The following is a 24,766-nucleotide window of genomic DNA, read 5'->3' as shown; positions in this document are numbered from 1 at the left end:
CACACCCAGCCAAAGGCCTCAGAACACCTTCAACTATAGGCTGGACGTTGGCAACAGCTCCCTGTTCCCACAGCGATCTCGAGGTGGGGGTGGCACAGTGTCTCCCTGAGTCCCAGTGCTCTGGGTGTCTCTGGCCTGCTGTCAGTCACCCCCTGCAGCGGGTCGTCAGCTTGGGAGGCAGTTGGTCTGGGATCAACTGGGATCAGCTCTGTTGCCAAGGTGCGGTGAGACCGCTGGCAAGCCACTCTCTGGCCCCTGTAGCATGAGAGTAGGGTCCTTCCGACTCCGAAGAGCCTCAGGAATGAGGAAAGCGGCTTCGCTTGCAGGGGTCTCCTCTCCCCAGCAGCGCCCCCAGGACGGGCAGAACAGGGGGTGCCGGAGCGGGCTAGCCAGGGATGTGCGAGGGTCGGGTGCGCGTTGTGTGTGTGTTCGAGTGTGTGTGCCCCCACGTGCGTGCGTGCGATTGTGCGGTTGCGTGTGAGCGCGTGTGCTCGCCGGTGCGCGGTGCTGCCACGGGCCGGGCGGGGTGAGGAGGGGAGGGGGCGGGCGGAGGGGCGGGGCCGGCAGGGCGGGGCGGGGCGGGGAGGGGGCTGGAGCGCTGACACCAGCCGTTACTTGCGCTTGGCGGTCGCCGGGTGCAGCTGCCGGGACAGGGCGCATGGAGGGGCCGCCTCCCCCTGCGCCCCCCGGGGCCGGCGCGGCGAGGACGGCATAGCAGGGCCCAGCATGGAGCAGGTGAGCGGGCGCCGGGCGTGGGTGCGCGGCCGAGAGGGGAGAGAGAGCTGCGGGCGTTGTGACCCGGCGAGGTGGGCGCGCCGAGCGCCGAGGGCCGCCACTGAGGGAGGGGTTGGGGCATTGGAGCTCCGGGCGGAGAGGGGGCTCTGGGGGAGGGATGGGACTGATGTGACACAGAGCTCACACACACACACACACACACACACACGAGTACTCCCCTATCACTGACACCCAGGGAGGCGTGTGCAGAGGGCACCTCTCTCCCCACTCCCTTTCCAGAAAGAGATCACCCACACGGAGAAACCCCCATCCCCACTTGGTAAGGGTACAGCCCCTGCTCCCTGGTAAGGGTACAGCCCCTGCTCCCTGAACCCAGGCCCAAGGAGGCTACAGACTCTGCAGAATGAAGGAGTGGGTGGGCTCTGTGCCATATGACTACTGGTTCGTTGACCCCCAGTCCCTCCTGGTGGGACCTCAAGATACGCCGGTCCCCTCCCCCTACACATCAAGGGGTTTCTTCCAGCCCGGCTCCCCTCCTTTCCCAGTCACAGCAGCTGCAGCAGCTGCTGCCACCATTTCATGTCAGTGAAAAGATGGGGTGGGCTAAGAGGCTTTCTCCAAATGCACCCCAAAGGCAGAGCTGCAGCCCCAGCCAGGTTTTGGGAGGGGGGTGCTGCCTTCCTTTCACACAGGCTCCATCAGAATACACTGAGTGTGGGCTGGGCTCAGTGGGCGGGGATGAAGACCCCCTCTGGTCAGAGTTCTCATTCCCTGCACGGAGCTCAGCAAATCCCAGACAAGCTGGACCAGTCCCCTTCAGTGAGCAAGGGGCTGTATCCTGACTTGCAGCCCCCTGATCTAAGAGAAGCCAGCAGCCTGATGGGGGGCAGAGCGAGGGGGCTGCTCCAGGGGTTGCCTGACTCCCTTCCCAACCCCCACTTGGGGTGAGGTCTCAGGTGGGGTCTGGAGAGGCGGGATAGGTTTTCTATTTGGGACACACCTTTCAGTGCTCAGCTGCCCTAACTCCCTTCTTTTCCTGGCCCAAGCTCTTTGGGGCTGCTCTGCCTAAAGCAGTGGCTGGGGGCCCTGGCTCTGAGACCCTCCCCTCCAGGCTGAGCACAGGCCCCCTGTCACTCTGGCAGAGGGCTTGTGGGTGGCCTGTGATGGTGGTGAGGAGAGGGGTGAGGAGGAGTGGAGGGTGAGGAGTCGGGGGAGGTGGAGTCCGTGGAAGGGGTGACCCTAAGTTCTGGGGGGTTGGAGAGGGGCACTGGGAGGCATAAAGTGCTCTGGGCATCCTCCCTGGGCTGGGTGTGAGTCTGGGGAGGGGCTGTGGCTGGTCCAGTTTCCAGGCCTGTTTGGCATCTTGGGCATTAATTTAAATGGCCAATGGCAGCTCCCCAGAGCACCAGGCCTGGCTGCTATTGTCATTACTGACTGAACACAAAAATAGTGGTAGGGCGGGGAGGGAGGGAAGAGTAGTAAATGCCACTGAATTGCTCACTGTAAAATGGCTAATTTTACGTTACGTGAATTTCACCTGGATTTTTTTTTAAAAAGAGGGGCAGGGCTAGGGGCCACTACTACTTCCTGTCTAGAGAATCCTAAATGCCTCTCACTGGGCCTGCAGCTCAGCCTGAGTTGTTCCTCCAAGTAGCCCATCTGCCCATCATTGGCCTTCATCAGCCCTCCGTAACTGTTCTGGGGATCAGCCGCTTCCCCTTTCCCAGAGGACAGACCACAGCCTGCTCCCCTGTACCCTCCCCTGGGAGAAGAAACATCAAGGGGAGTCAGGACATTGGGCTTCTGCCCTTGGCTCTATTACAGAATCATTGGGAAGCCTTGGACATTCATCCTGTCTGGGCTGCTGTGAAATCTCTGCCAGCTATGCCAAGTGGTGGCTTCTTGGTCCTTTCTGGATGTCCTAGGACACCTCTGCCAAGCACAGCAGCTCAGCCTGTCCCCTGGACTGTGAGGTCCCTCCCCACAGACATGGACTCTGATGATCGGCACACTCTCCGAGGTGCCTAGGCTGATGTGGTTAACGCCCGGCTTTCTGGATGCACCGGAAGCGTGGTGTGTATGGAGTGTGTCTGAAATCAGAGCTTCTTTCATTGCACCAGGGGAAGCTCCTATTTTAAGTTTCCCATGTGCTGAGCCCTCTTGTAAAGCAAAGAATCCTTTTATAGTGCGTGAGCCGCCGATGTGTCTGTTTGGTATGTGTGGATTTTGGCATGGAGGGCTTCCTTAAAGGGGAGCATGCCTGGAATCTCTCACGGGGGCTGGAACTGCTGGGTGGGGTGAGTGCCAGGACTGAGGGGCTTGCCCCACAGTGGTCAGTCCCGCCCCTCTTTTCTCCTCATCTGGCTCCCAACACTCCCACCCAGGGCTGGCTCAGGGCCAGACAGAGGAGAGGGGAGCAGCTGCAGGGGGATTTCCAGAGCTTCGACGGGGAGGTGGGAGCCTCCTCTCTAATCCCTTCCCCTTCGCTTCCTCTCTCTTCCCTTCCTCTATGTTCCCCTTCTTTCCTCTTTGCTCCTCTCCTTCCTCCCTTCCAGAAGGGCAAAATGGAGACAGGGAGGAGGATGGGTCCCATGTGCAGTGATGTGTGGGGACCAGGTGGGGCTGGGCAGGGGCTGGGAGCCTGGAACAGGAGCAGGAAGAATTGAAAAGCCCTGTGTAGAACTGTAGAATTTAGCAACCTGAGCTGGAATGAACTCCCTGGCCTGACCCCTCCCAGAGGGATCATTCGATAGAAAGAGCAACATCAGACTTCGGCTAGAATCCTGAATCCTAGCTGGGAGATCTTGGACAAGCTACTTAGCCTCTCTGTGTCTGTTTCCTCATTTACATAGCGGGGCTAATAATACCCACCTTACAGTGTTGTCATGGGGACTAAATGAAATAATGTTTATAAAGAGCTTGGCACATAGTGGGTGCTCAACGTATTTTAATTCCTTTCCTCTCCGTCTTGGTGTTTGCAAGCCCCTGCTGAGTGACGGCATGGTTTTTGTAAGGCATCTTTGAGCCTTGCGCACACTCACTCATACACACGGTCCGTGCCACCGGCCTTCCCTGACAGGGTGTCACACAGTGAAAAGCCTGCTGGGCTGGGTTTCCCAAACATAGTTTCCCTAAAGATGGCCAGTTCAGAGTGGCAGGGGTGGATTTTCTGTCGGCCACCTCCTGACCTGACATGGGGCCTCGCTGGGTGTGGCTTGCTTACCCTGCTGCCAGCTTACCCTGCTGCCAGCTTACCCTGCTGCCAGCTCAGACAAGATGCAGCCTCTCGCTCCCGCCGTAGCCAGCTGTCCAGAGGTTTTCTGCGTAGGCCCCAGCTGCTTGGCAGATTACCAGAGCTCTTTGGCCCCAGCCTGGCCATGGGTCTTCAGCCTCCCTCCCCAAGGGGTGTTCAGGTGGGATTCTTCTCACAGGATTCCTGGGAGACCTGACACCAGGGATGAGTGGGAACTGGCATCATCTTGAGTGGACCATTGCCCCACCCTCCATCATTAAATATGCTCAGTGAGGTTCACTCTATGGGATGTCTGGGGCTGTGGCCAGCGCCTGTGCCCCACCCTCTCCCTCCTTTCTCTGACATTTGCTAGTAGAGGCTTTGAGGTCTAGGACAAACCCTGCCTGCCTCCCAAGACCCCTTCTTCCTCCCCTAGTCACTGGAGGCTCCTTCTTGTTTTGCTCAACATTGTGCTTGCACCACAATCTCAGCACCATCCCAGGCACCCTTTGCTGTGTTTGTTGTCCTCCGTGGAATATGGGGACGGTTCCCTCCCTACCACCCAACACAGCAGTTTGCAGGTACTAGGTGCTCAATAATTTTTTTTTTTTTTTTTTTTGAGACGATGTTCTGCTCTGTCACCCAGGCTGGAGTGCCGCGGCACGATCTCGGCTCACTGCAGCCTCTGACTCCTGGGTTCAAGCGATTCTCCTGCTTCAGCCTCCCAAGTAGCTGAGACTACAGCCACGTGCCACCATGCCTGGCTAATTTTTTGTTTTGCTTTTTGTTTTTTTTTTTTGAAACAGAGTCTCACTCTATCGCCCAGGCTAGAGTGCAGTGGCATGATAGCAGCTCACTGTAACCTCCATCTCCCCAGTTCAAGTGATTCTCCTGCCTCAGCCTCCTGAGTAGCTGGGATTACAGGCACACACCACCACGCCCGGCTAAGTTTTTGTATTTTTAGTAGAGATGGGATTTCACCATGTTGGCCAGGCTGGTCTCGAACTCCTGACCTCAAGTGATCTGCCCTCCTCAGCCTCCCAGAGTGCTGGGATTACAGATGTGAGCCACCGCGCCTGGCCAATAAATGTCTTTTGACTTGATTAAATGGGGCCCCTCTCGCTTTGGAGATACAAACTGTGGTGGGGGTGTTGCCTGTGGGGGACAAGTAGAGGACCTGGGGGCTGAAGCCATAAAAGTGCAAGAACCGCTGTCCCCTTTAGTCCTGCCCTGCCATCCTTCTCCACCAGGGGATGCTCTTTCTCCTTTGGTGGAAGGGCCTGAGCTGGGGCCAGGTGTAGGTGCCCATGCCCCATAACCCACCTTTCATACATTATGGTTTTTCCTTTTCAGCTCACAGAGTTTTTCAGATTCTTTGTCAAATGTGAGCCTCAAATCAGAGGCAGGCCGAGAAGGCCTTATCGTTTTCATCTTACAGAGGGTGAAACTGAGGTTCTGAGAATGTACTTGTTCTCAAAAGTCATACAGCTACTGGGGGCTGGGGGGCGGGGAGGGTGCAGCACGAATTTGAACCCAGGTCTTCAGATTCTTGATTCAGTGCTCCTTTGAGGACATCATAAACCTGGGTTCCTCCTCTGGAGCCCCACCCTCCAGATACTTTTTCCTCCAGTCCGCTCATCACGCCCTCCTTGCGTCCCCTCCGGCTGTCTCTCCTTGGCACCTGCTCCTCAACCCAACAGCCTGCTAAAGTCTTCCCCACCCAAACAGACACCTGCCTTGTCCACACCCACCTGTGCTGCCCGCCTGTCGCCTGTCCCTTCCTGTTAATGCTCAGTGGGCAGATTCGACTCCCTCCTCCCTGGGGCCCCTCCTCCCTGCACAGTCTGACCCCCACACCCACTGGCCCCCGAGGCTGTTGTCTCTGCCCCACACAGTGCCACCTTCTCTGGCTGCCTGCTTCCTCCCAGTCCTTGTTGCCTCCTCCTTCTCTGCCTACCCCCCAAGCCAGGGTTCCTCTCACTCTTCACTCTCCCTGGAGAATCTGAACCACACCCCTGGTCTCAGGGACTACCAGAGTCTCTAGCTCAAGCCTCTCTTTCAGAAGATGGACCCACGGTTTAAGCAGCCTGTCACCATTCCACCAGCCTCACAGCCTGCGGGTTAAGTGTATAGACCCTGGAGCCCAAATGCCTGGGTTCAAATCCTGTGTGGCCTCGGGTAAGATACTTGAGTTCTCTGGGCCTCATTTTCCTTATCCATAGAATGAGGATTGAGATCTATTTCACAGGCCTTTGTGAGGCTTAACTGGGATCTCACATACAAAGGACTTCGTGCCTGGCTTGTCCCCTCTCTCTGTGAACACCCTAGACAACCTGATATTCCAGGCCTTGGCCTTGCCCTGCACTCTTCCATTTCCTTCCTCCTGCTCACCAAATCCCAGAGCCTCTGTTGTTTGTTGCCCCTGCCCCTTGCTTTGGTACCTTTCTCCCAGAATCACTTTGCTTGCCGCCCTCCATTCCTGTTCCCGTTATGTGCCACGGTGGCCGTGGCACATCGCTGCTTCAGCTCCCTGCCCCAAACCAGGCTAGCACGGAAGCGCCTCTGGGCAGCCCCTCCAGCATCACACCCCCGCCTGTGTTTCCTTCCTCATCCCTCCATGCTTCCTGCCCATAGGCACCCTCCACTTGGCTCCAGCCACGATGCTGATGCCGGAGCCTGCTCTCTCTCCTGCCTCCCTGGTTCGCCCTGAGCATCACTCTCCCTGGAGTGCCTTTTTCCCTATTCCCACCCTCCCCCGCCCCATCCAGGAAGCCCAAGAAGCTCAAGGCACCTCCTGGGGAAGCCTCCTCTGCTTCTCCAGCTGAACGTGCTCCTGTGCTGGGAGTTCTTTATAGAGTCACAATTGGAGGAGACCCAGGCCCCTCAAGGGAAGGATCTAGGCCTCACCTCTGTATTCCCAGGGCCAACCTACCCCACCCCCTCCTCTCCTCTACCCCCTCAGATAGTAGACCTTGTGAATGAAGGATGGTGATTGGGCTGGGGAAGGAGTTTGGAAAAAGGGGAGTATGAGGAGGGTCCTCAACCAGGGAGACTCTCCCCATGTTGGGCTCTATGGCTCCAAACCCCAAAAAAATAGGGTACAGGAATACAGTGGGTGCTGCGGCGGATGGCAGGATGCATGGAGTGAGACCCAGAGTGTCGAGAGAGGAAGGGGAGCCCGGATGGAGAGGAAGGTGAGGAGGAAGAGCAGCTAGAGAAGATAGATGAGGTGGGCTGGGACAGGGTGGGGGTGCAGGTCAAGGTGCAGGAAGAGGTGGGAAGGGCGGCAGGGTGGGGAGAGAGCCGCACTTTCTGGGAAGTGGGAGCGGGTGGGGGAGGCTGTGCAGTGCATTGTGGAGGGAGGAATTCGCCTGCCGGTCAGTGTGAGCTCATTTCCTCTCACCCCCTCCTGCGGGGTCTGAGGGCATCAGGCTCTGGAAAAAGTGAGCCAGGGGCACCCCACGGCCACCACCCTCCCTCCTCCCCCATGGCCTCAGTTCAGTCTGATTTCAGATGCCAACCTTTCTCCCTCACAGAGACAACCCTTTATCCTGGGAGGAAAGGACCTCTGAGCCAAGGTGGCAACAAGCATTGGACCATTGGAGCTACAGGGCAGAAAGAGGCAGGAACAGGGACCTGGTGGAAAGTTAAGCAAGAAAATCCAAGCAGTAGGCCAGGCGCGGTGGCTCATGCCTGTAATCCCAGCACTTTAGGAGGCCGAGGAGGGTGGATTACGAGGTCAAGAGATCGAGACCATCCTGGCCAACATGGTGAAACCCTGTCTCTACTAAAAATACAAAAAATTAAAAAATTAGCCAGGTGTGGTGGTAGGCGCCTGTAATCCCAGCTACTTGGGAGGCTGAGGCAGAAGAATAGCTTGAATCTGGGAAGCAGAGGTTGCAGTGAGCCAAGATGGCACCATTGCACTCCAGCTTGGGCAAAAAGAGTGAAACTCCGTCTCAAAAAAAAAAAAAAAAAAAATCCAGGCAGTATGACAGATTACAGTTAGACAGCAGGAAGGACTTTCCAGAAGTGGAGGCTAATTCTGGCTGCACATGACCTTGATAAAAAGGGATGAGGAAGGGAGAGGAGTCATTTAACTGCCCCTCCGTTATTATGAAACAGAATCCCTTTCTCTTGACTGCCAGGGGATTTAAAATACATTAAATGAAGCGTATGAGCTAAACCCCAGTCAGTATCTCATTCCTCAGGTTCACAGGAGTAGGGATGGCCTAATTGTTGTCTGGGGCACCCCAACCCCTCTAAGACCTGAGTTCCCAACCCTGATCAAGGGTAAAGGGGTGGGGGTCTTGGGGCTGCTCGGCTCTCAGGGGTCTCCTTGCCCAAGGAAGGTGATGACTCCAGCAGGCAGAGCTGGCCTTCCCGCTTTCACTGCCTCCTCTCTCCAAGTCCTATTTTATCCTCCGCCTTCTTTTCTACTTAATCTGGGAAAAGGAATATGGAAGCCCCTTAAACTGGAAAAAAGTCATGGGAAAGAGGTAAGCATAAGCTGGAGGAAGTAAGAAGCAGGAAGAATGGGAGTTAGATAGTGGAAAGAATTTTCTAGCTATTTTCTGATAATGAAGGACAAGGCCAGGCATGGTGGCTCACGCCTATAATCCCAGCACTTTGGGAGGCTGAGGCAGGCGAATATCACTTGAGGTCAGGAGTTTGAGACCAGCCTGGCCATCCTGGTGAAACCTCATCTCTACCAAAATACAAAAGTTAGGTGGGCGGTGTGGCATGGGCCTGTAGTCCCAGCTACTCGGGGAGGCTGAGGTGGGAGGATCACTTGAACCTGGGGGCAGAGGTTTCAGCGAGCCTAGATTGTGCCACTGTACTCCAGCATGGGTGACAGAGTGAGACCCTGCCGAAAAAAAAAAAAAAAAGGAAAAGAAAGACAGAAGGACTGTCCCTCCCTGGACTGTCAGGGGATGGGCTGGAGGGGGTCCTTCTGGGGGACAAGGAAAGAAGCTGGCTCAGGACTAGGGCATCTCTTTAGGCCCAGCTCAGAGTGAAGCCAGGAAGGGTGGCTGTGGGGTGCTGGTGACTGGGAGCCTCTGCTGTCACTGCTGTTCACTGCAGAGCAGGACTGTGGGCTGGCCCCATGGCCTGAGCCCCAGGACTGGCTGGGTGGGGGTCCGAAGGGCTGGGGCACCTGCCAGCCTCTCTTCTATGCTCGACTTCCCCGCCTCTCTGGGATCCTGGGCTGAGACTCTGGCTGGGAGGGGCTTACCCTACACTGAGGGGCACCCCGTCTCCCCACCCCCTGCACTAAATCTTCCCTTGTGTCTCAATGTCTAGGGGTCTCTAAAGGGAAGGAGGCCTCTAAGCCTTTTTCTGTCTTTCCCCCTTTCTGATCCTGGGTCTCCTCATCTTTGTTTCTGACTTTCTCTGCCTCTCTCTGCGCTGTCTCTATCTTGTCTCTGCCTTTCTCGTGCTTTCTGGGTCTCTGGATCTCTGTTTCTGACCATCTCTGGCTGGCTGTTTCTCTTTGCTTCCCTCTCCCTCCCTCCCTGTCCCCGTGCTAGTTCTGGGTTCGGTGCCCTTGTCCTCTTTCCTGGGCCTGGATGGCCCTGTATCTGGGCCGGTCCCTTAGAGGCCGGGCAAGCGTCTCCTGGAGACCGCCTCTCTTCCCCAGGCTGGGCTCTGACGTCCAGCTCTCAGGCAGCGCTCGCCTCTGCCTCAGCCCGGTTGCAGGTCTGTGGCCCTTGAGCGAGGCCGCCGGGGCACCCCGAAGGGAGCGCGGGGTGGGTGGTGGGAAGGGGGAGGGGCGAGGGGGCGGACCCCGGGGGGGGCCACACCGCGCTCGGCCCCGCCCCCGGCCCCGCCCCTCCCGGGTCCCTGCCGGCGCCCCCAGCCGTGCCCCGGCCGCAGAGCCGCCGCTGCCACCCGATGAATGGAGTCGCCTTCTGCCTGGTCGGGATCCCGCCCCGCCCGGAGCCCCGGCCCCCCCAGGTGAGGGTGCTGGGCCAGGGAAGTGGGCGGGGCCGGTAGCTGCTGGGGAGCGGGCTGCCAGGCCAGGGTCGCCGCGACCCCGCTCGCCCTGCACAGCCTGGGGCGCACGGTGGGCGCGGGCACCGCGGGCACCAATGCGGGGAGCTTCAGCTGGTGGCAGGCCCGGGAGGGGGCCCGAGCAAGAGCTGTCCGGGGTAGAGGGGTGGGAAGGACGGAAGCAGGCAAGGGGTCGGGACGGGCACGGGGCTGCCAGGACAGGGGGCACAGACCCAGGTGGCGGTGCCAGGCCCCCAGCGGCTAGGCAGCGGGGGCGGGAGGCCCGCGGCTTTTGTTCGGGTTTTTCAGGCGGGGCGCCTGCCGCCGTTTCCTCTGCCCGAGTTTTCGTTTTCCGTTGGCGAGGCCCCGGCACAGCTGGAGGGAGAGGGGGTGGGGGAGGGGGTTCCCGGAGCGGGACGTCCTCCACTAAGGCGTCCGGACACCCCCTCCCCGCGCCACACTCGCCCCCTGCCGGGTCGGACTGCGGGACGGGTTGCCAGGCGCGGTTCCGCCGCCCTCCTGGATCCTGGGGAAGTTCTAGACACAGGCCCAGGACCCCGGGCTCTGCCGGCGAGGCTGCCCTCCCCTCTGCCCTCTCCGACCGGCTGTGGGTGGGTCAGAGCGCGGGGTGCCAGGGGCATTACTCAGCGCTGGGCTGCTCTGCCTGGGTTCTTTCATCTGCCAGCTGCTGAGGCTGGGGAGGGGCCAGCAGGGGCCTCCCGGCCCCATCCCCCCATCAGGGCCATTCCCTTACCTCTGAGCCTGGCTGCCCGCCCTGCGGGAGCACCCCAGCAGGCCTCCCTGCTCCTAAGTTGAAGGGTTGAACACTGTCAGGCCAACAGTTTCCCTGAGCTCGGAAAAGAAATTCCCCGGGGTCCAGGTTGAGGTCAAGGCCTGGGCTGAGGCCTGTTCCTCTTTAGAGAGGGCTGAAAGACTTGGGGACCCTCCTCCCCAGCTTTCCCGGCAGTGTTGAAGGTGGAATCTGGTGCTTGCAACTCTTTCGGAGACTGGTGTGTTCCTTGGTTGCTGGATGTGTGTTCAGTTCTCCCTCAATCTGCATCTCTCCCCGACTCCCTTCAGCCAAAGTGTGTTTCCTAATTATGAACTTGAAATTCAGGATGGACGGGGGGGTGGGGGTGGAGGTCATTAAGCATGAGTCCCTTGGATTCAATCCCCCACCAGCAACACATACTTCATCTCTATCCCCTGCACCCCTCTCTGTCTCCACCCCAACCCTGCGGCCTAGCTGGGGGCGAGTGGCTTTTGATCCCATGTGGTTCTCCCCTCTGCCAGGGCAACAGACCCCATTCCCCAAAGTGACGACTCTCACTGCCATATGTTCATTGGCATGCGATTTGAATCTCGATTATATAACCAGTCATTTCGCCTCCAAAGGCAGCCCAAAGGCCCCCGGCCCCAGCGGCTTCTTCCACTTGCCCACAGTGTGGTTGGGTCCACCCCAAGGTGGCTGGGAATTCCAAGATCCTGCATCTGAGGACCTGACCTCTTCTTGGGAACCATGGGAGCAGTAAATCCTCTACATTCAGTGCTGGATTCAAAGGCCTCAATAATAATAAACAGGAAGAATGGGAGTGGGCAGGGTAGGTGTTGGTGTCCCATTTCACAGAGAGGGTCTGAGCCTACGTAGTGACAGTGCCCAGGCAAGAATCCAGGACACTTGAGGGTAGTCAGGGCACAAGATGAAGCTTGGGGAGGAAAGCTGTTAGGAAGGTGTCTGACTACGGGAATAGGTCAGGCTTGTGTGGATCCCAGCCCAAGCAGAGAAGGACTGGGTGGGGGGAAGAGGCCCTGTGCTTGTGCCCCTCTCCTCGGGCTGACCCTGGCTCACGGGGAAGAAGTGCAGCATTCTTGGCATGGATGGGAGTGGGGGTGAGGGAGGGTGCTGGTTCTGAGCAGAGCAGTGCAGGAGTGGGTAGTGGATTGCTTCATCCTATATTGCAGGGATACTCAGAAGGACTTCTTGATGTGTAAGGTTAAAAGAGAGACTACAAAGCAGCAGCGTGGAAGAAGTTACAGTGTGAGGGATTGCAGTTAGATACTCAGGAGAACTTCTAGGGAGGCGCTTGTGACCCACAGCATCCCAGGCTAGCCATGCAGGGAAGTTTCCTCCAGTATAGTGGGTCAAGTGGATTCTTGTGAAGTTGGATTCCAATGTAGAAACCTGGAGATGGTCATTAGAGATATCAAATATTCCAGCAAATATATTCAAATGAGCACTGGTGCCTGGAAACAAAAAATGTGTTTTTAAGGAAGGGGAGTTGCTTTCACAGTATAGCTCATAGTTAATACACAGACAGCAAAAACTCCTGGCCAGTATTTATAAAAACTACCTCATTTGATCCTCACAATACCACTAAGAGGTAGATACCATTATTATCCCCATTTTACAGTTGAGGACACTGAGGCACAGACAGCCAATATTGCAGCCCAAATCACACCCCCAGTGCACTGTGGAGCCAGGGTAGGAATGTGGCAGTCTGGCTGTAGAGTCTGGCTCTCACCCTCACTATCTGGCTTCTCAGGACCTGCTATGTCCGGCTGTCACTCCCACCCCAAATCCGTGTCCATTTTGTACACAGCCCAAGATCAAGGTCAGCTTCTGGCTGGATTGCAGCTTAGTTGCTTGTCTTTTGTTCTATTTCTTTACTCCTCCAATCTTTCCCACCCTGCCCCATGCTAGCCCATAGCACTGGGCCAGGGCTCGGTTCACTGGTGTTTTCCTTCCAAAGGGGCATGAGGCCCTGCTCTGTTGGCTGCAGGGGTTCAAAGGTGAGATATTGGCTTGGTCAGGGATTTGGACAAAGCCTGGTTTTAATGATCCTGCTCTCACCATCTCGGGAGAGAGACATGAATAGGGCCTGTGGGAGCTGGTGCTGCCTTTCCCCTAGCACCCCCCACCCCCTTCAAACAACCCGCCTTTAGATCCAGGCCCCCCTGTTTCTTGTGAAATTGTGCCAGTTTGTCAGCAGGGCAGTACCAATCTGTGCCAGGCGGGTGTCTCCTCCCCCACTGCCTCAGTGGGACATCAGGCTGAGATGGCCTTGGGGCTGGACTTTGGGGAGATTTTAAAGCCCTTTTGGGTTGGGGTGTATTTACCACCTGTCAGAGTGGGTGAGGACCAAAGGGGTGATCGTGTCCAACTCTCTTACGCTACAGTGGGGAAACAGACTGGGGAGTGCCCAAGGTCCCTCAGCCTCGGCAGACAAGGACCCATCTTCTGACTCCCAGCTCCCAGGCCATGCCTTTCCCTCTGTGGTTGGTTCTGTCCTTCGTGGCCCCCCTCAGTGCAGGGTTCATGGACTGGGCTCCAAGAGGGAGAGGGGAGGGCAGGGAGGAGCAGGGATGAGTGGACAATGTATCCTGTTCATCTCTGTGTCCCCAGTAGCCAGCACAGAGCCTGGCACAGAGCAGTTCTCCATAAATGTTTGTGAAGTACAAACCAGGGAACAGCCCCGCCTGTGGCCTCCCAGGGCGCCCCATGCCCAGCTCTACCCCTGACACTGTGATGGTCCATCTCATATCCGTCTACCCTACCAGGTAGGAGTTATTTGAGGCCGAGAAAAATGATAATAGCAACTTCTTCCATAGTGCTTACCACTATGTTGGTATATTACCATCACCCCACTTGACAGATTAAGAAACTGACACAGGCCGGGTACAGTGGCTCACACCTGTAATCCCAGCACTTTGGGAGGCCGAGGCAGGCAGATCACCTGAGGTCAGGAGTTCGAGATCAGCCTGGCCAACTTGGTGAAACCCCGTCTCTACTAAAAACACAAAAAATTAGCTGGGCATGGTGATTCGTGCCTGTACTTCCAGCTACGTGGGAGGCTGAGACAGGAGAATTGCCTGAACTGGGGAAGCAGATGTTGCAGTGAGCCGAGATTATGCCATTACACTCCAGCCTGGGTGACAAGAGTGAAACCCCATCTCAAAAAAAAAAAAAAAAAAAAAAAGAAAGAAAGAAAGAAAAGAAAAAGAAATGGACACAAAGAGATACCATGGCTTCCTAAGGCCACACAGCAAGTAAGTAGCAGAGCTGAAGAGTTGGCCATGTTCTTAACCCCGTTCCAAGGGGCCCCAGAGGTGTCATGTTTGTCTCGGTGTCCACAGGGCCTGGCACACAGCAAGTTCTCAGAGAATGTTTGTAGACCAAATGACTGAATTCACGAATGATGCTATTACCTTGGCCATAAAGTTAAAAGATTAAAAAAAAAAAAAAAAGAATCAATTCATGACTAATGGGACAGTGTGTATGCAAAAACCACAGACTCCTGTAGCCTAACCCTTTGGAAGTGGGGGTGCTGGAGCCTTGGGAAGGTGGCTTGGAGGTGTATCAAGCCTTGTTTTCTCACAACAGTGCCTGAGCCAAACCTAGAGAGGAAAGGAAGGTCCACTCGCCCACATCGAAGCATGGCAGGGGCCACCAGGGGCTTCCCCAGTGTTCGGCTTCTCTTTGGCTCTCCCTCGGTCTCTTGTTCCCTCAGAGTTCTGAGGGGTCAGTGCTAAGGAAAGAGCATGTGGGAAAAAACTAAAGTTTGGAATCAAGAGGCCTGTTTATTTTTCATCTCTCTGGCCCTGAGATGTTCAGCTCAATGCATCACTTTGTGGTGGAAGATTCTGTCTTTTTGAAGTTAGAGGGTTAGACAGCCTGGTTTGGGGCAGGGCCTGTCCCAACTATCAGTTCTCCACCTCTCACAGAAACAGTGTTGGTGCCGGGCACAGAGGCTCACACCTGTAATCCCAGCACTTTGGGAGGCCAAGGTAGGAGGATCACTTGGACTCAGGAGTTTGAGACCAGCCTGGGTGACACAAGCAGACCCAATACCTACAGAAAAATTTTAAAAATTAGCTGGGGCCAGGAGCAGTGGCTGACACCTGTAATCCCAGCACTTTGGGAGGCCAAGGCGGGTGGATCACCTGAGGTCAGGAGTTTGAGACCAGCCTGGCCAACATGGTGAAACACTGTCTCTACTAAAATTACAAAATTAGCTGAGTGAAGTGACACACACCTGTAGTCCCAGCTACTTGGGAGCCTGAGGCAGGAGAATCGCTTGAACCTGGGAGAGGGAGATTGCAGTGAGCCAAGATCACACCATTGCATTCTAGCCTGAGTGACAAGAGCAAAATGTAGTCTTAAAAAAAAAAAATTAGCTGGGCATGTAGTCCCAGCTACTCGGGTGGTGGAAGTGGGAAAATCACTTGAGCTGGGGGGTTCGAGTCTGCAGTGAGCTGTGATTGCACCACTGCACTCCAGCCTGGGCAACATAATGAGACCCTGTCTCAAAAAACCAAACCAAACCAAACAAAAAAGCTCTGCCTGCCTTCGGCCTGCTGAGGTCCAAATTTTAGATGTACTCCTTGTTCACTGTGTGCCCTTGGACAAGTTACTTCATTGTTTTAGCCTCGGTTTTCTTTTATTCTTTTGAGGCAGGGTCTTGTTCTGTTGCTCAGGCTGGAGTGCAGTGGTGTGAGCTTGGTACACTGCAGCCTTGAACTCCTGGGATCAAGTGAGCCTCCCTCCTCAGCCTCCTGAGTAGTTGAGACTACAGGTGCATGCCACCATGCCCAGCTAATTTTTCCATTTTTGTATTTTTTATAGAGACAGGGTTTTGCCATGTTGCCCAGACTGGTCTCAAAATTCCTGGACTCAAGCGATCCTCCCACTTTGGCCTCCCAAAGTGCGGGGATTACAGGTGTGAGCCACCACACCTGGCTGGTTTTCTTATCCCTGAAATAATCCCTCAAAATTACGGAGAGGGCTAAATGAGGTAGTATTGGTAAAGTGGCTGAGATTTAGTAATCTCAATTATTGGTAGCAACTATTATTAAAAAAAATCAATGGATAGAAATGAGAACAATGCACTTTTGCCTCAGTAAAAAGTACTGACCTTTATGGTCAGAGCAATCTAAAGAGAAAGTGACCTGCCTCTGGAGGTAATGAGGCCCCCATCACTGGAGGTGCAATGAGGTCTGGGCAAGCACAGGCTGGAGAATGATGTGCACTAGAGAGAATTCAGCAAAGGCTTGGCACAGGAAACTTTAAGGGCCCTGCCTTGGGATCAGCACTATATGATAGGAAATTAGAGGAGCAGGTGAATCCTACTTCCTACTGTGGGGCATTGAGGAGAGCAGGCAGAGATGTCCCCAGCCTCTGGGAACATCAGGGGTTGGGTGCTATGGTTTGGACTGTGAGGCTCCCCAGAGGATAGGTAGTCCTGAGAGGCTGCCTGGAGGAGGCCTGCAAGGGTGGGTATGGTTCTGATAGGTGGGAAAAGGTGGGATTGTATTCTAGGCCCAGGAAGGGCTTGGTGGCCGAGGGACAGAGAGGAGCCTGGGCCACTGGTCCTGAGGTTGGCCCCGGGGTTGCGTCATCATCCTCGTGCCTCAGTCTCCTGGGCTGCTGGGATTACAGGTGTGCCACTACACCTGGCTAATTTTTTTTATTTTTTTAGAGACAAGGTTTCGGCATGTTGGCTGGCATGTTGGCCAGGCTGGTCTCGAACTCCTGACCTCAGGTGATCCACTTGCCTTGGCCTCCCGAAGTGCTGGGATTACAAGCGTGAGCCACCGCGCCTGGCTGGATTTTGTCATCATCCTGGGTGCCCAAGGGGTTTGGGTGTATGGTGGTGGCAGTGGGGAAACTAGTAATTCCCTGTCCCGCTAACCCCCCAGCTTCTCCTGGAGGAGGAACCAGGGCTACTCCCGGTGGCAAGGAGCCCGGGCCCATAAGGAGCGGAACTGGGGAAAGAAAGACTTCTTATGCCCAGTGCATTTGGGGGCGTCCGGGGGTCGGGGAACAGTGGGGCCTTTGTCCCCAACCGCTGGGAATCTGGCCGAGGAGCTGGCCCTGGGTCTGGCTAGGCCCTCGGAAGGCAGGTCCTCTTTGAAGTGACCCTTTCAAAGCTCGGCCTGAATCCCTGGGAGGAGAGACAGCATGGGACGGGGCATGGGGATGACTGAGACCCACGGGCCAAGGCCTGAGGGATAGAAACAGACCCGGCCTTGGCCTCTTGGGGTGTGGAGGTTGGTCGGAGGTGTGTGGGCCGGAGGAATGTGGTGGGCTGGGAGACCGCGTGGGAGCCATGTGGGAGGACAACCACGCAAGGGGCCTTAGCCCCAAGTGGGGGTCCACCTAGGCAGGGGCCGAGTTCATTCTGGCCCGAGAGTGTTTCTGTCTCCTATCTGACTTCTGTCTGGCTCTGTGCTCCTGTATCAACAGCTGCTTCTTCCTTTTTAATTTCCCCAAAAGTGTGAGAGCTTGGAAAGAATCGGGTGTGGATGCCAGACTCAGAGCTCTTGGGAGGAGGGAGAGGTGGGGACCTGGGCAATCCAGAGCTTTTCCTGCTCCTGAGAGCCCCCGAAGGCTGGAAGGAGAGGCTGGAGGGGACACCCCCACCTCCCCCATAGAGTCTCCCTTATGCTCAAGGTGGAGGAACTCTGTATTGTTCCTGAAAAGGGACGGAAGGAGGAGGAAAGCTACCCAGAGAGGGGACATCTTCCTTTGCTTCAGCTGGAGGAATATCAGAGGCCACCCTCCTTCCCTGTCTCTCCATTTGCCTCATGGGGAAACTGAGGCCTAGCGAAGGGACAGGCCAAGGGGATAGAGCAGAGAGGAAGGGACCAGCAAGACTGGAAGGAAGCCAGCCCTGTGTGGTTGGAACTGTAGGGACTATGGCGGCTCACACCTGTAGTCTCAGCTCGGGAGGCTGAGACAGGAGGATTGCTTGAGAGGATGGATGCCAAGTGGGAGGAGGAAGGGGCCTCGGGTTGTTGAGTTGTCATAAGAGGGTTGTAGAGAAGTGCCCAGAGTCCCTTCAGCTCTGACCTGCGGTGATTCCATGAAAAGAGGGAGAGGAAGGAGTGGTTCCTGCTGGTGAGTTCCCAAGGTCCAAGTAGAAAGGGGCACCCCAGGCTTTTGGACTGAGCAATGCACAGGGGAGCCTTTGGCAGCCCAAGGGAGAACCTTGCCCCCGAATCTGATGCTGTTTCTACTTCTTGCCCTGGAACCCGATCTCTCCTTGGCCTCACGGCAGTCTCTGTACTGGGGAAAATTTTTTGTTGTTGTTGTTTTCGAGACAGAGTCTCGCTTTGTCACCCAGGCTGGGGTGCAATGGCGCACTGCAACCTCTCCCGGGTTCAAGAGATTCTCCTGCCTCTGCCTCCCGAGTAGTTGGGATTACAGGCGCCCACTACCATGCCCGGCTAATTTTTTTGTGTTTTTAGTAGAGATGGGCGTTCACCATGTTGGTCAGGCTGGTCTCAAACTCCTGACCTCAGGTGATCTGCCTGCCTCAGCCTTCCAAAGTGTTGGGATTACAGGCGTGAGCCACCGTGCCTGGCCTGGGAAGATTCTTATAAATCTCCCTTTCCTCTTCTGGAGGTGTGGCCCTGGGCTCCTCCCCAAGAGAGGTGGAGGAGGGGGCGGAGGCCCCAGGCTGCAATGGAGGCTGTCTGAGCACTGTTATCTTGCACTGGCATCGCAGAGCTGAGCTTCATTAGCTCTAATGAAGCCTTGGCACTGTGCCCCTCCCACACAGCACCTAGAGGTTTCAAGGAAGGCGAGGGGGACAGCTGAGGTTGGGTCCAGAGCCCAGGAGATGGTCGGGGGGATGTTTGCAAGAGGAGAGGGTAGGAGGCAGAAAATGGGGACCACACAAGCCTTGGCACTGTGCCCCTCCCACACAGCACCTAGAGGTTTCAAGGAAGGCGAGGGGGACAGCTGAGGTTGGGTCCAGAGCCCAGGAGATGGTCGGGGGGATGTTTGCAAGAGGAGAGGGTAGGAGGCAGAAAATGGGGACCACACAACCAGGCTGGGGTTGCCAACATGAGGGAGAAACAGCCCCTCTTCCTTCCCCACTGGGAGCTTTTTCTTCTCCAGTGGCCCAGAGGCCTAGGTACCCCCAGTGCTAGGGAAAGCCTTATCTGAGAGACGGGGCGTGGTCTGGGGATGCTGAGGATATTCCCCTCAGCTACCCCTACCCCCCACAAAAAAATGCTGAGGAGAGTGCCCCTCCTGCCCTCTCCGTAATTTCAGCCGGGGGCAGGAGAAGGCCCTGATCCCAGCATGGGAGGCCCAGGGCTTGGGAAAGTCCGCCAGTGGGCCGGAGCCGAATCGAACCCACTGTCAGTGGTGATCGCTGGTTGCTCGTGCTCTGCATTCCAGGCTCTCTCTTGGGACCTGGATGAATGAGAAACAACCCTGCTCTCAAGGGCCTCCTTGTCTGCTTTTCCTACCGCCCAAAAGCCAGACAAAAAGTCTCCACAAAGATTGTAGAACCATGAGTTCTAAGATTTGCATCCAGCCCATCGATCAGTCCAGAACACCCCTCAGGGGCCCCCTGCCAAAAATATTAATGTAAAAATGGCCCAGTCTGACTGGGGTGATGGACCTGCAGCCTACACAAGCCAATGTCTTCACCATGGTAATCGTTGGAGAGTGAGTGTGGTCACAAAGGCGATAACAGGAGTTTAAAACTGGAAGCCGGAAGCTGGGTAGAATTGCCATAGGGATTGGTTAAAAACCAGTTGGTGATATGATTAATCTCCTTTCTCTCATCTCCTGTTTCCAAATCTATCATTAACCTGAGGATTCTATAGTGAAATCCTTTTTGATCGATTTTCAAGTGCCGTCATAAAGGGGGTGTATAATTACAGATGCAACAACTGAGACCTGGAGTGGGCAAATAACTTCACTCAAGGTCACCAAGCATCAAATTTCAAGCTGGGCCAGGCATGGTGGCTCACACCTGTAATCCTAGAGACTTGGGAAGCTTCGACAGGAGGATTGCTTGACGCCAGGATTTTTTTTTTTTTTTTTTTTTTTTTTTTTTTTTTTTTTTGAGAGAGGGTTTTGCTCTGTCACCCAGGCTGGAGTGCAGTGGCACAATCAGGCACACACCACCATGCTTGGCTAATTTTTCTGTAGCGATGGGGGTCTCCCTATATTGCCTAGGCTGGTCTTGAACTCCTGAGCTCAAGTGATCCTCCTGCCTTGGTCTCCCAAAGTATTGGGATTACAGGCATGAACCAAAGATCAATTTGAGACCAACATGGGCAACATAGCAAGACCCTGTCTCTAAAAAATTAGCCAGGTGTGGTGGTGCACACCTGTAGTCCCAGCTACTCGGGAGGCTGAGCTGGGAAGATTGCTTGAACTCAGGAGTTTGAGGCTACAGTGAGCTATGATTGCACTGCTGCACTCCAGCCTGGACAACAGAGCAAGACCCTATCCACCCCTACCCCCCCCCAAAAAATTAAAGCTGGGTCTTTCAGAATCCTAGGTCTGTCATTGTGGTGACTGCTGTATTCTCTGACAACAACGAGCCTGGGAGGACACCCCTCACCCAGGGAAGGTAGACCCTCTTTTCCACAGCTGAGCCCTGAAATCCAAGCAAAGGTTGGCATAACGAAGGGGTGGGGAGGGCAGAGGTAATGGGTGGTGGGTGCAGAGAGATGTAGATTAAGTTCTGCTTCTCTGTGTCTTCTGTGATTCAGTGTGGAGTCTGGATTTGCTCCTGAGTGGCGTGGGGGTCCCCAGGGTTCTGTCAATAAACATGGCTGAGCCCCTGCCTCCTCCAAAGATGCTCCAGCTCTCAGGGGAAGAAGGCTTCACTGTGGGGAGATGAGGCTTGCCAAAGCTTGAAAGATGTTTGCTAGGGCCAGGCACGGTGGCTCACGCCTGTCATCCCAGCACTTTTGGGGGCCAAGGTGGGCAAATCACGAGGGCAAGAGATCGAGACTGTCCTGGCCAACATGGTGAAACCCCATCTCTACTAAAAATACAAAAATTAGCTGGGCGTGGTGGCATGCGCCTTTAGTCCCAGCTACTCGGGGGGCTGAGGCAGGAGAATCACTTGAACCCGGGAGGTGGAAGTTGCAGCGAGCCAAGATCATGCCACTGCACACTCCAGCCTGGTGACAGAGTGAGACTCCATCTCAAAAAAAAAAAAAAAAAAAAAAGAAAGATGTTTGCTGGGACAAGAAAGGGATGGAGGAGAAGGGAGAGAAGGGTGTGCCAGGCAGAGGGACCAAGCATTAGCACAGGCAAGGAGGCATGAACCAGCTTGGCCTCTTAAGGGATTGATGAATACAAGGCCCAGAATAGAGGGAGGAGGTCAGGTTGGCAAGGCCAATGAGACCACATCCCGCCCCTTCCCTCCCCCATCAGGTCGTATCCCTCATGCCATACTGAGGAACTTGCTCCCATAGCTACTTTGGAGCCACACAAGGGTCTCGGGCAGTGGAGGCAGCAGACCAGGGGAAAGGAGATGGGAGCTGAAACTGGAGGTACAGTTGGAAGGGCAGGATAAGAGTGGAGTATGTTGGCTGGGCGTGGTGGCTCACACCTGTAATCCCAGCACTTTGGGAGGCTGAGGTGGGCGGATCATCTGAGGTCGGGAGCTCGAGACCAGCCTGACCAACATGGAGAAACCCCGTCTCTACTAAAAATACAAAATTAGCTGGGAGTGGTGGCACATGCCTGTAATCCCAGCTACTCAGGAAGGCTGAGGCAGGAGAATCGCTTGAACCTGGGAGGCAGAGGTTGTGGTGAGCCTAGATTGCACCTTTGCACTCCAGCCTGGGCAACAAGAGCGAAACTCCATCTCAAAATAAATAAATAGATACATACATACATAAAAATACAAAAATTAGCTGGGTGTGGTGGCGGGCACCTGTAAATCCCAGCTACTTGGGAGGCTGAGGCAGGAGAATCACTTGAACCCGGGAGGCGGAGGTTGCAGTGAGCCGAGATCGCACCATAGCACTCCAGCCTGGGTGACAAGAGTGAGACTCTGTCTAAAAAAAAAAAAAAAAGAGTGGGAGTATGTCACCCTCTTCCCCTTTCCAGAAACTTGCTGTACCGTCTCTTTCCCTTGTCTAGAAGGGCCTTCTCTGCCTTTTCCATTTCTCCAACTCCTATTCCTCTTTCAATGCCCTGTTCAAATATCTTCTGTAAAGCCTCCCTCCACCACTCAAATATATGGCGACTTCCTCCTCTGTGCGCTAGACCTTGTGCCCCGTGAGGGTAGGGACTTTGTCTTGTTCACTGCTCTATATCCAGCTTCTAGGCCAGGCCCTGTTGAGTGAACGCTGCTGACTGATGAATTGAGTGTTCCCACAGCACTTGACACTGCATTGCCCACCAATAATAACAATGGGAGTATTGGTTATAGCAAACATGTATTGCGGGCCTCAGGGCCAGACACTGCTGTGCTGAGCACTTTACACACACCGTCTCTTTAATCTGCACAACAATCCCATGGGCGATGGATTATCTCTATTTAATAACTGTGGAAACAGAAGCTTAGGGAGGTTAGTAATTTGTCCAGTGACATACAGCTAGGAAGTGGGCCTGAGTCAGGATTCAAACCAGCTTCCTCTGAATCCTGCTTAGGAACTTTTTTTTTTTTTTTTGAGACCAAGTCTTGCTCTGTCACCCAAGCTGGAGTGCGGTGGCGCGATCTTGGCTCACTTCAACCTCCAACTCCCAGGTTCAAGCGATTCTCCTGCCCGGCTAATTTTTGTATTTTTAGTAGAGATGGGGTCTCATCGTGTTGACCAGGCTGGTCTAACTCCTGACCTTAGGTGATCGGCCTGCCTCGGCCTCCTAGAGTGCTGGGATTACAGGCTTGAGCTACCGAGCCCAGTCGGAACATTTTTTTTTAGACAGTCTTGCTCTGTCACCCAGGCTGGAGTGCAATGGCGCGATCTCTGCTCACTGCAACCTCCTCCTCCTGAGTTCAAGCGATTCTCCTGCCTCAGCCTCCCGAGTAGCTGGAACTACAGGCACGCACCACTGCATCTGGCTAATTTTTGTACTTTTGGTAGAGACAAGGTTTCACCATGTTGGCCAAGCTGGTGTCTAACTCCTGGCTTCAAGTGATCCTCCGAACTCGGCCTCCCAAAGTGCTGGGATTACAGGCATGAGGCACTATGCCCAGGCTCTGCTTAGGAACTTTTAAACACTATGCCCTACAGCACCTTTATTTGTTGCATGTCTATGTCTTTGGTTTTATAAAACCAGGGACTGCTTTTGTTAGTTTTTAAAAATCCTCAGACTACGGGACTGATTTGTTGAGCAACTTCTACATGCCAGGCACTCAACGCTGAGTCCTCTCCAGGACCCAGTTTACAGCTGAGGAGACTGAGGCTTGGAGAGGGAAAGGACTTGACCAAGGTCATGCAGTTGGGACCTGAAACCTGGCCTCTGACTCGTCTTCCCTTGTGTCACTGGCCCCCCTAGCCCGGTGCCAGGCCCTTGGTGGCACCCAGTGAACAGTCCTAGAATGAAAGAAAGAGGAACCAGCTCTGAAGGTGACTGCTTTCTTTGGGGGCACACAAGTGGCCGGACAGGGGCCGTGGACTGGGCCTCCAGCCTCTAAGCCCAGTGTGTGTCCCACCGGGATCACTGATGAGGAGAGGGATCTAGAGGCCGGGACTGGGGATGTCGTAATTTCCAGGTGCCCAGCTGTCTGTCAGACCCGTGAGCTCCAAGGAGAGGCTGACCTGGTGCTGGGGTGGTCAGAGATGGTGTCCGGGGCAGGCAGAGCCTTACCACGACTTTTAGAGGCCTCCAGAGGCTGCACAGCATCAGTGGGATTTTGGCCACGGGTGACCAGAAGGAACCTCCAAGCCTGGGAAATGCAGCTGCAGGGGCCACAGCACAGGTGGGCAGAGGCCCTGGGTTGTGCTGCAGGTTGGGCACTGCCTTTTGCTGAGTGACCATTCGGCCTATGCTCCCAGCCCCACAGGGATCCACCAATCAGACCTGCCTGCTGCTGTGTATTTGCATCTCACTTGCATGACAACACCCCTTGCTCTGTCCCCAAGTGTGCCTCGCCAGCCCATGCCCCATTCCCCATTTCAGGCCCCCTGTGCAGAGCTCCTGTGGGAGGGGCAGAAAGGCCCACCTGGGCTGCCAGCCTGGCGCACTATTCATAGCTCAGGGCTGGCGTACTTCACATACTTGGCGTTTCTCATGTCTGGCTGGCCCAAGGCAGCCACTCCTCTGTTGTCCTCCCCTCCCTCCTCTCTTCTCTCTTTCCCCCTTCCCCTCCTCCCTTAACCTCTTCCCCCACCTTCTTCCTCTCAACCAATCTTCCTGAAATCTACAGATGTCCAAGTCCCTCATCATGGAAGAGCCCACATAAGGAAACTGAGGCCCCAGAGAGGGCGGGGCCTGGAGGGAGAAACCAGTAGTAATGAGGCGTATAATGAGGTGGCCGAGAGTCTGGGCTCTGCCCACAGCTTCAATCCTGAGCTGACATTAGCTGTGGCACCATGGCAGATTCCTTAGCTTGCTAAGTTAAACAAGCGTTTCAGAAAGTCAAGCTGAGACCTGGAGGGTAAGGGTTGAGTCAAGGGAAGAAGGGGAGGGGGAGGGGGCAGGCAGGCACTGTATTATAGTCCAGGGAGAGGGGAACTTGGATGTGGGGAGCAGGCCCTGAGTCTCAGGACAAGGGCTTGGCACGTTGCAGAACCCACGAGGAGGGCTCGTGGCTGGAGTGTGGCCAGCTGGGGTGAGGGCACAGAGATGCAAAGAGGATTGAAGCAGCTCCCCCCTTTTTCCCCACCCCTTTCTCCCCTACTCCTTTTTTTTGAGCCTGGATCTGGCTCTGTCGCCCAGGCTGGAGTACAGTGGCACAACCATGGCTCACTGCAGCCTTGAACTCTTGGCTCAAGCAATCCTCCCACCTCAGCCTCCCAAGTAGCTGGGACTACAGGCGTGCCCCACGGCGCCTGGCTAATTTTTACTATTATTTTTGTGGAGATGGGGTCTTA

The 24,766-nt window shown here is 55.3% G+C and overlaps 1 protein-coding gene across 5 annotated transcripts in view; it reads left to right on the top strand.

Moving 5' to 3' along the window:
• The first annotated feature begins 603 nt into the window (after window positions 1-603).
• ARHGAP23 (Rho GTPase activating protein 23) overlaps window positions 604-24,766 on the top strand; it is a 94,144-nt gene continuing 69,981 nt past the window's right edge. For 2 of the 5 annotated variants that reach the window (XM_063706479.1, XM_063706476.1), the window contains exon 1: window positions 9,788-9,925. In XM_063706479.1, coding sequence (XP_063562549.1) covers window positions 9,863-9,925 — 63 coding nt within the window. In that variant the 5' untranslated portion in view covers window positions 9,788-9,862. Of the gene's footprint in view, window positions 736-9,787; window positions 9,926-24,766 lie in introns of those variants that run through there. The other 3 variants (XM_063706483.1, XM_063706484.1, XM_063706477.1) reach the window with 2 other exon arrangements.

This window comes from Gorilla gorilla, chromosome 4 (assembly GCF_029281585.2).
Source record: "Gorilla gorilla gorilla isolate KB3781 chromosome 4, NHGRI_mGorGor1-v2.1_pri, whole genome shotgun sequence".
In the NCBI taxonomy this organism is placed as follows: Eukaryota; Metazoa; Chordata; class Mammalia; order Primates; family Hominidae; genus Gorilla; species Gorilla gorilla.
The sequence above is the reverse complement of the archived record's forward strand: the minus strand, read 5'-3'. Positions and strand labels throughout refer to the sequence as shown.